Source organism: Rana temporaria, chromosome 9 (genome assembly GCF_905171775.1).
Source record: "Rana temporaria chromosome 9, aRanTem1.1, whole genome shotgun sequence".
Classification (NCBI taxonomy): Eukaryota; Metazoa; Chordata; class Amphibia; order Anura; family Ranidae; genus Rana; species Rana temporaria.
Window position 1 is genome coordinate 29,234,628 of NC_053497.1, and position 13,578 is coordinate 29,248,205.

General features: G+C 50.4%; 1 protein-coding gene across 3 annotated transcripts in view; it reads right to left on the reverse strand.

Moving 5' to 3' along the window:
* The window catches only part of IDH3G (isocitrate dehydrogenase (NAD(+)) 3 non-catalytic subunit gamma), a 48,186-nt gene that overhangs the window by 9,785 nt on the left and 24,823 nt on the right, over window positions 1-13,578 (reverse strand). For all 3 annotated transcript variants that reach the window (XM_040323030.1, XM_040323029.1, XM_040323031.1), the window contains exons 10-12: window positions 13,312-13,458; window positions 1,957-2,051; window positions 1,761-1,821 (exon numbers count right to left, since the gene is read on the reverse strand). In XM_040323030.1, coding sequence (XP_040178964.1) covers window positions 1,761-1,821; window positions 1,957-2,051; window positions 13,312-13,458 — 303 coding nt within the window. The remainder of the gene's footprint in view (window positions 1-1,760; window positions 1,822-1,956; window positions 2,052-13,311; window positions 13,459-13,578) is intronic.

Here is a 13,578-nt window from a genome sequence, read left to right on the forward strand (position 1 = left end):
AATGCAAGGAGACCAGGATACTTTTTCATACTAGTACACACTACTACAGAAACATCAGGAATATTAAATGTTGAAGTAACATATTCTTTAACATTCAAATGAGATATAAAATGTGTTTGTCAGTATTTGCTTAAAGTGGAGGTTCACCCTCAAACAACATTTCTGACATCACATTGGAGTCAAGCCATCCTACCGTCAGAATGCCAGTGTTTTTTTTTTTTTCTCAGCACATACCTCGTTATCACGATTTTCACCTCACGGCAATCCCGCGGGAGTGGGCGTTCCCAAGCGCTGCCTGTGATTGACAGGCTTCCAAACGGCGCATACTGCGCATTACAGGTTGCCGAAAAAACCCGAACGTCGGTGCGGCTCTATATGGCGCCTGCGCACCGACGTTCGGGTTCTGTCGGCAACCTGTGACGCGCAGTATGCGCCGTTTGGAAGCCTGTCAATCACAGGCAGCGCTTGGGAACGCCCACTCCCGCGGGAGGTGAAAATCGTGATAACGAGGTGAGTAACTATAGCCAAAGTAAAAAAATTGCATACATGCAGTAGTCTGTTTTTCCGAGTCCCCAATAACTTATTTGTATTACTTAGTGATCCAGCCAGTAAGCGTTTTTAAACTTTCAATAACGCTCCCTGCTGTACCAACAAAGCTGATAGTAAATGGGTTGAGACAAACTATTTAACACTGAGTCTGAGAAACCGGGTCAATTTCACACTGCAGTCCTGTGCTGAGACTGTTGCATGGCTTTGCAGTCCAAATTTCTACAATACGTTCTTCTTCTGAATATCTTCCTCCTAATAAGCCTATGACTTCCGGGTGCTTACAATCATCAGCTATTATCTATGCAAAATCTTTATCCCAAAAGGAGAAAAATTATTGCTGCCACTGCCTTAAAATGTACTGCTTTTCCAGGGATGGCTATGTTGTTCCTCCACAGATGCAGTGGAGGAGTTAATGTAGCCACCATAAGACAGGAAGTGTGTTACGGTCCAATAAAACCCTGAAAATCACATCCAATATTTGGTATTCTACAATACTGCACAGTATTTTACTATAATGGGGAAGAGTTGAAACATCAGACAATATTTCTATTGTGGTCTTGTTATGCTGAATTTGGGAGATAAAATAAGAGAATTTTGTTAATCAAGTCACAGACATGCTCCCCACAAAGGCCGGGTTCACACTGCTCCGAACCAGTAAGGCTGCATTCACATCTGAGCGACAGCCGCGTTCGCGTGTAGCGGCGTATTTTGCCGCGAGTACAAAACATTCACTTTTTTTTTTTTTTTCCTCAAAGTCTTCCCATTGCTGTCAATGGGAAAACGCCTATGTCGCCTGAAAAAAAGGGTCCGGGACTTTTTTTCAGGCGACAGGCGTTCGGCGTCTATGAGATGTGAACCATCTCCATAGACAGCAATGGGAATTCTCCCCTCGAGCGACAGAAGCGTCCGGCGTCGGGCGTTTTGTCGCTCAGGTGTGAATGGAGCCTTAAGACGGCTCTCATAGGCAACCATTCTTTTTGACATATCGTGCAACTTGTGCTCTCGAGGTCGAAGCGTATGTCAATCCAGTGTCAACCGGCCATTAAACACATTTTGGCTCAAGTTAAGTTTAACAGGTCCAAGTGATGACTGACAACAAGCGAGAGTTAATTGGTGTTAATTTTGTAGCAACAAGATCCCCTGTCCAGACCAATCCCAGCTATCGCTAAATAGACATGAAGCAAGCCACCAAGCATGGCTGGTAAACTTACCCGGTGCTCATTCATACTGCCCATAACAGCTTTACGAATAGACTCTGCGTAACTGTGCAGCCTGCCAAAACAAAAGTTAAAAAGACATAAGCAGACTAGAAAGTAAGAACACTGTTACCCCCTGACAGGACACAGTGATATGATTATAGCTTGCAAGAGGTGTTCCAGCCAAAGTTATTAGTGAATGACTTCATACTTGAGATGGTCCAACATCATGCAGCTGGCTAAAAGCGTTGCAGTGGGGTTTGCAATGTTCTTGTTGGCAATGCTCTTCCCTGTGTTTCTGGTGGCCTGTAAGAGAAATAAAAATGGATTATCGAATCTTATGCCACCTGGGGTGCCCATCAAATTCTCTTGCAACACCAGGTAAAAAATAACTGCACAGCTGCATATTGTTTTTAACCACTTGGTGCCCAGAGGAAGTCCTATGACGTCCTGGGCTTTGTGGTGGTATATCTGAATGATGGGTGCAGCTACAGGTATCATTCAGATATTGCCGGTTTCAGCCGGTGATTTCCTACACCATAAGAACAATCATAGCGGCTGTTGCGCCGCTTGATCGTTCTTACGGGTGGCGATAGGGGACCATCCCCCCCCCGCCCTCTGGTGCTTCTCCGCCGCGATCGGCGAGTCAGAGAACGGATCCGCCATCCCCGGATGATGATCATAGAGATTTCCGGCGGACCAGATGGTCGCTGGAGTCTCTATGATTGTTGGAGGCCGGGCGCGATGTTATGACGTCACACCCGGCTTCTCTTTTAAAAGGTAATAATGCTATTCAGAGCTTACCATTGGTCAAATGCTACCCACTAGTCCTGTATATAAACCACAGCCAAAATTTGAAGTAGTTAGTCCTGTACCAGGGAGAGAACGCACCTGGTTTAAACATTGTGCCATGCCACAAAGACAGGGGACTCTGACAAAAAAAACATCTATAGCCAAGTATTCTTGTTATATTTGCCAACATTTATCTGTAATTAATTGTTATACCTACAAGTGTCTGTGTGATGTCTCTTTGCACATCTCAAAAAAACACCAAAAATGTAAACAATCACGTAACCATGATAAAACAGAGAGCTTCAGAACTAAGGGCCTAGGTGGTGCTTCAGGGGGAAGGCGGTTCGGAAATACCCTACAGGCCCTCTCCACAATAAAGCCAAACCGAACTCCTCTCCCAAACAAATGGGCTATTCAGGTCCTTGGAGACTTTAGTGTACTCTGGCCTCTCAAGGAGGCTTACCATCCCCATAGGTTAGACCAGCCTTTTTCAACCAGGCTGCCTTGAAGTTTTTTCAGGGGTGCCTTTGCAAAATGCCTAAAAAGTCCCCAAAAATTGTATACAAGCCAGCGTATAGATGAAGGTTGTCTTAGTTACAAAAAGCTACAGGTATTGATTGTGCAGCATTACAACCTTCTTGCTGTTGGCATCCTAACGACCAATGACATCATCAGTTAATAAGGAGGATGTCAGTCGCCTGCATAGCATCCTTGTCTGTCCCTCCCCTGCCCCTTTCCATCAGTGTTGGGGTCACATTTGCTGAATGAGGTAGAAGAGAAACATTGGAATACTAGTCAGTACCTTTTGCAAAAGTTTATTTTCTTTGGAAGAATAAATCACCTCTAACATTTGGTTTCGTGTGTGTGTGTTCGTGTTCGTGTGTGTGTGTGTTCGTGTGTGTGTTGCTTCATTATGTAAAACTATTATGCCGCATACACACACACACACACACACACACACACACACACACACACACACACACACACAACCATTTTTAATGGTCTTGAAAAAACAAAGTTTTTTTTCAACGTGATTCTTGTCAAGCCGGCCTTGGATACACACAATGGTGAAAAAAAAAATGCTCTATCAAAGCGCGGTGACGTACTACGGCACTATAAAGGGGAAGTTCCATTCAGATCGCGCCACCCTTGGGGCTGCTTTTGCCGATTTTGTGTTAGTAAAAGTTTGGTGAGAGACGATTTGCGCTTTTCAGTCTTCGTGCTTTTCAGTCTGTTACAGCGTGACGAATGTACTATCTCTATTACGAACGATAGTTTTACCAGAACAAGCGATCCCGGTCTCACAACTTGCTTCTGAGCATGCACGTTTTTTTCACGTTGTTAAAGCCTACACACGACCGTTTTTCACGATGTGAAAAACGACACGAAAAAATGGAGCATGTTCTAAATTTTTAATGGCCTTTTTCACGTCATGAAAAAGGCTCTGGAGCCTACACACGATCGTTTTTAATGACATTAAAAAAAAAAAAAAACTGTAATTTTTCACATCATGAAAAACGATCGTGTGTACGCGGCATTAGAATAACTTTTACATTTTAGAATGAGGCACCTTGAGACTGTCCATCGTTTTTAAAGGGTGCCTTGACTGAAAAAAGGTTGAGAAACACTGGGTTAGACCTACAAAGATGGTCTTCCCAATCATTTTAATGTCTAGCCGTTTCAACACCTAACTGGTGTTCCTGGAGCAGGTTGAATGGAGTCTTGCAGCTGAATAATACATAACTCCAGGGCCGGTCCGAGACGGGGTGCACTGCACCCAGGCGCCACAGGGGAGGGGGCGCCAAAGGAGCACCATTGGTCCTGAGTGTGTTGCCAACGAGTTGGCTGCCGCAGCGCTGCTGGTGGTAAATAGCGCTGCTGAGTGACGCGCCAATCCATGTGTCGTGCTAGTCAAGTCACGAGCGCATGTCAGTGAGGGCGCCGTGACCCGCCCGGAGCAGTGGCTACATCTCCTGCCCCGGCGCCTGCTGTATTCCACGAAGGGAAGAGGAGGTTAGTCAAGTCCGCCTCACCTCCTCCCCATGTACCCCCTTGTGCCCGCCCACAACCCCTTGTGCAGCCAATCTGTGCCTGGGAAGGGGTGTGGGCGGGAGATTTCAAAGCATCCAGCGACACTGATGTGATGTCGCTGGACATGTCTCCTCCAGGCTCCAGCATCAGCAGGAGAACGAGTGGGAGGCGCGCCGCGCAAGCTGCCAGGGAGCTGCTGCAAGAAGCATCAGAGCACCTCCCGGAACAAGAAGGTACTTGACATCACACACGAACACAGACCTATCTTCCTATCCCTCTCTCTCCCAGCCGTCCTCTCTCTCTCTCTGCCCCACCTATCTCTCTCTCTGCCCCACCTCTCTCTCTCTCTGCCCCACCTCTCTCTCTCTCTCTGCCCCACCTCTCTCTGCCCCACCCCTCTCTCTCTGCCCCACCTCCCTCTCTCTCTGCCCCACCTCCCTCTCTCTCTCTCTGCCCCACCTCTCTCTCTCTCTGCCCCACCTCTCTCTCTCTGCCCCACCTCTCTCTCTCTCTGCCCCACCTATCTCTCTCTCTGCCCCACCTATCTCTCTCTCTGCCCCACCTATCTCTCTCTCTGCCCCACCTATCTCTCTCTCTGCCCCACCTATCTCTCTCTCTGCCCCACCTATCTCTCTCTCTGCCCCACCAATCTCTCTCTCTGCCCCACCAATCTCTCTCTCTGCCCCATCAATCTCTCTCTCTGCCCCATCAATCTCTCTCTCTGCCCCATCAATCTCTCTCTCTCTGCCCCATCAATCTCTCTCTCTCTGTCCCATCAATCTCTCTCTCTCTCTCTGCCCCATCAATCTCTCTCTCTCTCTCTGCCCCATCAATCTCTCTCTCTCTCTCTCTGCCCCATCAATCTCTCTCTCTCTCTCTCTGCCCCATCAATCTCTCTCTCTCTCTCTGCCCCATCAATCTCTCTCTCTCTCTCTGCCCCATCAATCTCTCTCTCTCTCTCTCTGCCCCATCAATCTCTCTCTCTCTCTCTCTCTGCCCCATCAATCTCTCTCTCTCTCTCTCTCTGCCCCATCAATCTCTCTCTCTCTCTCTCTGCCCCATCAATCTCTCTCTCTCTCTCTCTCTGCCCCATCAATCTCTCTCTCTCTCTCTGCCCCATCAATCTCTCTCTCTGCCCCATCAATCTCTCTCTCTGCCCCATCAATCTCTCTCTCTGCCCCATCAATCTCTCTCTCTGCCCCATCAATCTCTCTCTCTGCCCCACCTATCTCTCTCTCTGCCCCATCAATCTCTCTCTCTGCCCCATCAATCTCTCTCTCTGCCCCATCAATCTCTCTCTCTGCCCCACCTATCTCTCTCTCTCTCTCTGCCCCACCTATCTCTCTCTCTCTGCCCCACCTATCTCTCTCTCTCTGCCCCACCTATCTCTCTCTCTCTGCCCCACCTATCTCTCTCTCTCTGCCCCACCTATCTCTCTCTCTCTGCCCCACCTATCTCTCTCTCTCTCTCTGCCCCACCTCTCTCTCTCTCTGCCCCACCTCTCTCTCTCTCTCTCTCTGCCCCACCTCTCTCTCTCTCTCTCTGCCTCTCTCTGCCCCACCTCTCTCTCTCTCTCTCTCTGCCCCACCTCTCTCTCTCTCTCTCTGCCCCACCTCTCTCTCTCTCTGCCCCACCTCTCTCTCTCTCTGCCCCACCTCTCTCTCTCTCTTTGCCCCACCTCTCTCTCTCTCTCTGCCCCACCTCTCTCTCTCTCTCTGCCCCACCTCTCTCTCTCTCTCTCTCTGCCCCACCTCTCTCTCTGCCCCACCTCTCTCTCTCTGCCCCACCTCTCTCTCTCTGCCCCACCTCTCTCTCTCTCTGCCCCACCCCTCTCTCTCTCTGCCCCACCCCTCTCTCTCTCTGCCCCACCCCTCTCTCTCTCTGCCCCACCCCCTCTCTCTCTCTGCCCCACCCCTCTCTCTCTCTGCCCCACCCCTCTCTCTCTCTGCCCCACCCCTCTCTCTCTCTGCCCCACCCCTCTCTCTCTCTGCCTCACCCCTCTCTCTCGCTCTCTCTGCCCCACCTTCTCTCTCTCTGCCCCACCTCTCTCTCTCTCTGCCCCACCTCTCTCTCTCTCTGCCCCACCTCTCTCTCTCTCTGCCCCACCTCTCTCTCTCTCTGCCCCACCTCTCTCTCTCTCTGCCCCACCTCTCTCTCTCTCTGCCCCACCTCTCTCTCTCTCTGCCCCACCCCTCTCTCTCTCTGCCCCACCCCTCTCTCTCTCTGCCCCACCCCTCTCTCTCTCTGCCCCACCCCTCTCTCTCTCTGCCCCACCCCTCTCTCTCTCTGCCTCACCCCTCTCTCTCTCTCTCTCTGCCTCACCTTCTCTCTCTCTGCCCCACCTCTCTCTCTCTCTGCCCCACCTCTCTCTCTCTGCCCCACCTCTCTCTCTCTCTGCCCCACCCCTCTCTCTCTCTGCCCCACCCCTCTCTCTCTCTGCCCCACCCCTCTCTCTCTCTGCCCCACCCCTCTCTCTCTCTGCCTCACCCCTCTCTCTCGCTCTCTCTGCCCCACCTCTCTCTCTCTCTCTGCCCCACCTCTCTCTCTCTCTCTGCCCCACCTCTCTCTCTCTCTCTGCCCCACCTCTCTCTCTCTCTCTGCCCCACCTCTCTCTCTCTCTCTCTCTCTCTGCCCCACCTCTCTCTCTCTCTTCCCAACCTCTCTCTCTCTCTGCCCCACCCCTCTCTCTCTCTCTCTGCCCCACCTCTCTCTCTCTCTCTCTGCCCCACCCCTCTCTCTCTCTCTCTGCCCCACCCCTCTCTCTCTCTCTCTGCCCCACCCCTCTCTCTCTCTCTCTCTGCCCCACCCCTCTCTCTCTCTCTCTCTGCCCCACCCCTCTCTCTCTCTCTGCCCCACCCCTCTCTCTCTCTCTCTGCCCCACCCCTCTCTCTGCCTCACCCCTCTCTCTCTCTGCCTCACCCCTCTCTGTCTCTCTGCCTCATCTCGCTCTGTCTCTCTGCCTCATCTCGCTCTGTCTCTCTGCCTCATCTCGCTCTGTCTCTCTGCCTCATCTCGCTCTGTCTCTCTGCCTCATCTCGCTCTGTCTCTCTGCCTCATCTCGCTCTGTCTCTCTGCCTCATCTCGCTCTGTCTCTCTGCCTCACCTACCGCTCTCTCTCTCTGCCCCACCTACCGCTCTCTCTCTCTGCCCCACCTATCTCTCTCTCTCTCTGCCCCACCTATCTCTCTCTCTCTCTGCCCCACCTATCTCTCTCTCTCTCTGCCCCACCTATCTCTCTCTCTCTGCCCCACCTATCTCTCTCTCTCTCTGCCCCACCTATCTCTCTCTCTCTCTGCCCCACCTATCTCTCTCTCTCTCTCTGCCCCACCTCTCTCTCTCTCTGCCCCACCTCTCTCTCTCTCTGCCCCACCTATCTCTCTCTCTGCCCCACCTATCTCTCTCTCTGCCCCACCTATCTCTCTCTCTGCCCCACCTCTCTCTCTCTCTGCCCCACCTCTCTCTCTCTCTGCCCCACCTCTCTCTCTCTCTGCCCCACCTATCTCTCTCTCTGCCCCACCTATCTCTCTCTCTGCCCCACCTATCTCTCTCTCTGCCCCACCTATCTCTCTCTCTGCCCCACCTATCTCTCTCTGCCCCACCTACCTCTCTCTGCCCCACCTACCTCTCTCTGCCCCACCTACCTCTCTCTCTCTGCCCCACCTACCTCTCTCTCTCTCTCTGCCCCACCTACCTCTCTCTCTCTCTCTCTGCCCCACCTACCTCTCTCTCTCTCTGCCCCACCTATCTCTCTCTCTCTCTGCCCCACCTATCTCTCTCTCTCTCTCTGCCCCACCTATCTCTCTCTCTCTCTCTGCCCCACCTATCTCTCTCTCTCTGCCCCACCTATCTCTCTCTCTCTGCCCCACCTATCTCTCTCTCTCTGCCCCACCTATCTCTCTCTCTCTCTCTCTCTCTCTGCCCCACCTATCTCTCTCTCTCTGCCCCACCTATCTCTCTCTCTCTGCCCCACCTATCTCTCTCTCTCTGCCCCACCTATCTCTCTCTCTCTGCCCCACCTATCTCTCTCTCTCTGCCCCACCTATCTCTCTCTCTCTCTCTGCCCCACCTATCTCTCTTTCTGCCCCACCTATCTCTCTTTCTGCCCCACCTATCTCTCTCTCTCTGCCCCCACCTATCTCTCTCTCTCTGCCCCCACCTATCTCTCTCTCTCTGCCCCCACCTATCTCTCTCTCTCTGCCCCCACCTATCTCTCTCTCTCTGCCCCCACCTATCTCTCTCTCTCTCTCTCTCTGCCCCACCTATCTCTCTCTCTCTGCCTCACCTATCTCTCTCTCTCTGCCCCACCTATCTCTCTCTCTCTCTGCCCCACCTATCTCTCTCTCTCTCTCTGCCCCACCTATCTCTCTGCCCCACCTATCTCTCTCTGCCCCACCTATCTCTCTCTGCCCCACCTATCTCTCTCTGCCCCACCTATCTCTCTCTGCCCCACCTATCTCTCTCTCTCTCTCTCTCTCTGCCCCACCTATCTCTCTCTCTCTCTCTCTCTCTGCCCCACCTATCTTTCTCTCTGCCCCACCTATCTTTCTCTCTGCCCCACCTATCTTTCTCTCTCTCTGCCCCACCTATCTCTCTCTCTCTGCCCCACCTATCTCTCTCTCTCTGCCCCACCTATCTCTCTCTCTCTGCCCCACCTATCTCTCTCTCTCTCTCTGCCCCACCTACCTCTCTCTCTCTCTCTGCCCCACCTATCTCTCTCTCTCTCTCTGCCCCACCTATCTCTCTCTCTCTCTCTCTCTCTGCCCCACCTATCTCTCTCTCTCTCTCTCTGCCCCACCTATCTCTCTCTCTCTGCCCCACCTCTCTCTCTGCCCTACCTCCCTCTCTCTCAGCTCCACCTCTCTGCAGTGTGTAGAGGGGTATCCAGGGGTGTAATCAGGGTAGTGGCATGTGTGATCAGAGTGGGGGGCACTGGTATGCTTCATTTGATGGGCACTGGTAGGTTACAATTGGTGAGCAATGGTAGGCTAGAATTGGTGGGCACTGGTAGGCTGCAGCCTACCAATGCTCAGCAATTTGTTCGGGACTAATAAGGCTGCATTTTGTGGGCACTAATAAGGCTGCATTTTGTGGGCACTAATAAGGCTGCATTTTGTGGGCACTAATAAGGCTGCTTTTTTTGGGCACTAATAAGGCTGCTTTTTTTGGGCACTAATAAGGCTGCTTTTTTTGGGCACTAATAAGGCTGCAATTTTTGGGCACTAATAAGGCTGCAATTTTTGGGCACTAATAAGGCTGCATTTGGTGGGCACTAATAAGGCTGCATTTGGTGGGCACTGGTAAGGCTGCATTTGGTGGGCACTGGTGAAGGCTACAATTGGTGACCACTGGTAAGGCTGCATTTGGTGGGCACTGGTAAGACTACAATTGGTGGGCACTAGTAAGGCTGCATTTGATGGGCACTGGTGAGGCTGCATTGATCTCTTGTACCATATCCGCAGTCTCTGACCATCTCTTTTGGGGGCTCTTTATAAACAGACTCTCTAACAGAGGCCCTTTCTGTGCCCATTAGAGAGACCTCCCTCCAGGTCCAATTAAAGTACTCTGCTTCTCTTCCTGTATTTTGTTTATTGTTAAGAGTTCGTGGGAGGATCCCAGGGTAACGATAACTCCTTAGGGGGAGCATTTCTGTGTTTGAATCGTTGCCATAGAAACATTTGTGAAAGGGGAGGAGTTAGTAAGGTGACCACGCCCTTGTAGGGGCGCCAGAAATATTTCTGCACCCAGGCGCATGTGACCCTTAGGATCGGCCCTGCATAACTCTCCATCTCGGTTCAGCGACTGTGCAGATCGTAAAGATTCTACCTCAGCAGAGAAGCATTCAGTTCTACTTCATCAATATCTTCGAGGTGAGACTTCCCTGGCAGGCTCAAATAGCTTTATGTTTTGCTAAGCCATCCACAGAGAATGACTGCTGATGGCGATTCTCCCGTCTGATAAGACTGCAGCGGCGGCTCTGTAGTTTTAAAGGGATTAGCCATTTTGGTAATCTCTGCTGAAATGTTCTAGCTTTTCTACTGCCTCATTTTTATTTATTTTTTCCCCGCAGAAAGCTAGTGGTGGCTGCAATGTTACAGGAGTGAAATTGTGAATAAATAAGCTCAGAGGATGAACACAGGATAAATGTATTCCTTCACTTAAAAAAAAAAAAAAAAAAAGCAAACAGAATAAAACTACCGTATTTATCGGCGTATACCGCGCACTATTTTGCCCTGAAAATCAGGGCAAAATCGTGGATGCGCGGTATACGCCGATACCCGCTTTCCCGCCACGAGTTTGAATACTGCGCCGGCATATACCGAGCGCAGTACACTCGTGTATCTTCGGGCAGTCTCGGCGCCTCTCGGCGCTGACGTCCTGAGCGTACAGGACGTCAGCGCGAGAGTTGACGAGCCTGCCCGACGATACACGAGTGTACTGCGCTCGGTATATGTCGGCGCAGTATTCAAACTCGGCGAGGGAAACGAGCGGGGAGGACGCCGCACCCGACGAAGAGGACACCCGAAGCCGCAGACGGACGCCGGACCCGACGAAGAGGACACCCGAAGCCGCAGAAGGACGCTGGATGCGACGAAGAGGACAGCCGAAGCCGCAGACGGACCCGGGCCCGACGAGGCCGCCGATGGACGCCGCGCAAGACACCAAAACTGTAAGTACAAAAAAACTTTTTTTCCACAGGATTCGGGGCAACTTTAGGGGTGCGCGGTATACGCGGGAGCGCGTTATACCGCGATAAATACGGTACTCTGCTTTTCACTATACAAGGCATAATAGAGGTCAAAGCTGTAAAGGCCTCAATGGCCTTCAGACTTTAGAGCACAATTCAACATACTGATATTCTAAAATACTACTTTCCAAAGGCCACCCCATAACACATGAGAACAATAAAGTACATTTTAAAAAGTTTGCTTTCTATGTAGCACAGAGAACGCTTTACTTCAGAGGTGTCCAAACTTTTTTTCAAAGAGGGCCAGATTTGATGAAGTGAACATGCGTGAGGGCCGACCATTTTGCCTGACATTCTTTGAACCGTTAAAATACAGTCTATGTGTGTTCCTCCGAGCAACTAATACACTGCCCAACAGGAATTATCTTGCCTTTGTGGCTGTGTATGAGTAAAGAGATGAGCTCAGGTGTATTTGTATATACCGTATTTATTGGTGTATAACACACGCGAAGTTTCAGGAAAAAAAAAAAATGTAATAAAAAACTGTGAAGCAAAATAAGGGTCAGTGCCCATCTGCAGCCTCACAAGTGACCATCTGCAGACCCACCATTTGCCAGGAATGCACTCACGAGGGCCAAAAATGATTTACAGGAGAATCTCCTGTGTACACAGTGGCCTTTTTAACCACTTAAGGACCGGACCAATATGCTGCCTAAAGGCCCAAGGTGTTTTTACAGTTCGGGATTGCGTCGCTTTAACAGACAATTGCGCGGTCGTGCGACGTGGCTCCCAAACAAAATTGGCGTCCTTTTTTCCCCACAAATAGAGCTTTCTTTTGGTGGTATTTGATCACCTCTGCGGTTTTTATTTTTTGCGCTATAAACTAAAATAGAGCGAAAATTTTGAAAAAAAATGCAATATTTTTTACTTTTTGCTATAATAAATATCCCCCAAAAACATATATAACATTTTCTTTTTCCTCAGTTTAGGCCGATACGTATTCTTCTACCTATTTTTGGTAAAAAAAAAAAAATCGCAATAAGCGTTTATCGATTGGTTTGCGCAAAATGTATAGCGTTTACAAAATAGGGGATAGTTTTATTGCATTTTTATTAATTATTTTTTTTTTACTACTAATGGCGGCGATCAGCGATTTTTTTCGTGACTGCGACATTATGGCGGACACTTCGGACAATTTTGACACATTTTTGGGACCAGTCATTTTCACAGCAAAAAATGTATTTAAATTGCATTCTTTATTGTGAAAATGACAGTTGCAGTTTGGGAGTTAACCACAGGTGGCGCTGTAGGATTTAGTGTACACTTAGTGTGTGTTTACAACTGTAGGGGGGTGTGGCTGTAAGAATGACGTCATTGATCGAGTCTCCCCTATAAAAGGGATCACTCGATCGATGCAGCGCCATAGTGAAGCACGGGGAAGCCGTGTTTACATACGGCTCTCCCCGTTCTTCAGCTCCGGGGAGCGATCGCGACGGAGCGGCTAGAAACGAATAGCCGCGCCGTCGTCCCGGATCGCTCCCCGAGGGAACCCGACCGCCGCGTGTAGCGGGGGGGGGGGGGGGGGGTCCCGATCGAACCCCCGACCCACGTCTAGGCAGGGACGTACAGGTACGTTGATGTGCCTGTCCGTGCCATTCTGCCGACGTATATCTACATGCGGCGGTCGGGAAGTGGTTAAATAGAAAGTCCCGCCTCGTTTGAGGGACAGAATGGTAGCGCAGGACTTCCTATTACAGAGGCCGCCCGTAAACAGGAAATTCTCCTGTGTGTGTACGGCAACGGCGCTCGTCCCACCTCCTCCCTGTCCCGTTCCAAGGCATATACAGCTTTTGTGGCCCCGGCGCTGGGAGATCGTCGAAGGCCACAAAAGATATACATGTCTAAAAAAACCCGGTGGGCCGTTCAAAACCGGAACACGGGCCCCGATTGGCCAGCGGGTCGGACTTTGGACATGCCTGCTTTACATGAATAAAGAGAAGCAAGAAAATCAAAACTCAAGTTTATATTTATAACAAAAAGCATTAAAAAGGTACTCACCGTCTCAAACACCGCATAGACACTTCCATAGTTTGCTCCAGGTACCAATCCGGGGCCTCCTACCAGTCCAGCGCAGACATTATTCACTATGTTTCCATAAAGGTTGGGCATCACCATCACATCAAATTGCTGGGGGTTAGATACAAGCTACAAAACATGATAATTATAAAAATAATGCGAATAAGAGTTGTAAAAAGGTCATAAGTCACAATGGTTTCCACTTATCAGCAATAAATTAAAGTGGTTGTGCCATTTGTCCTTTTCTAT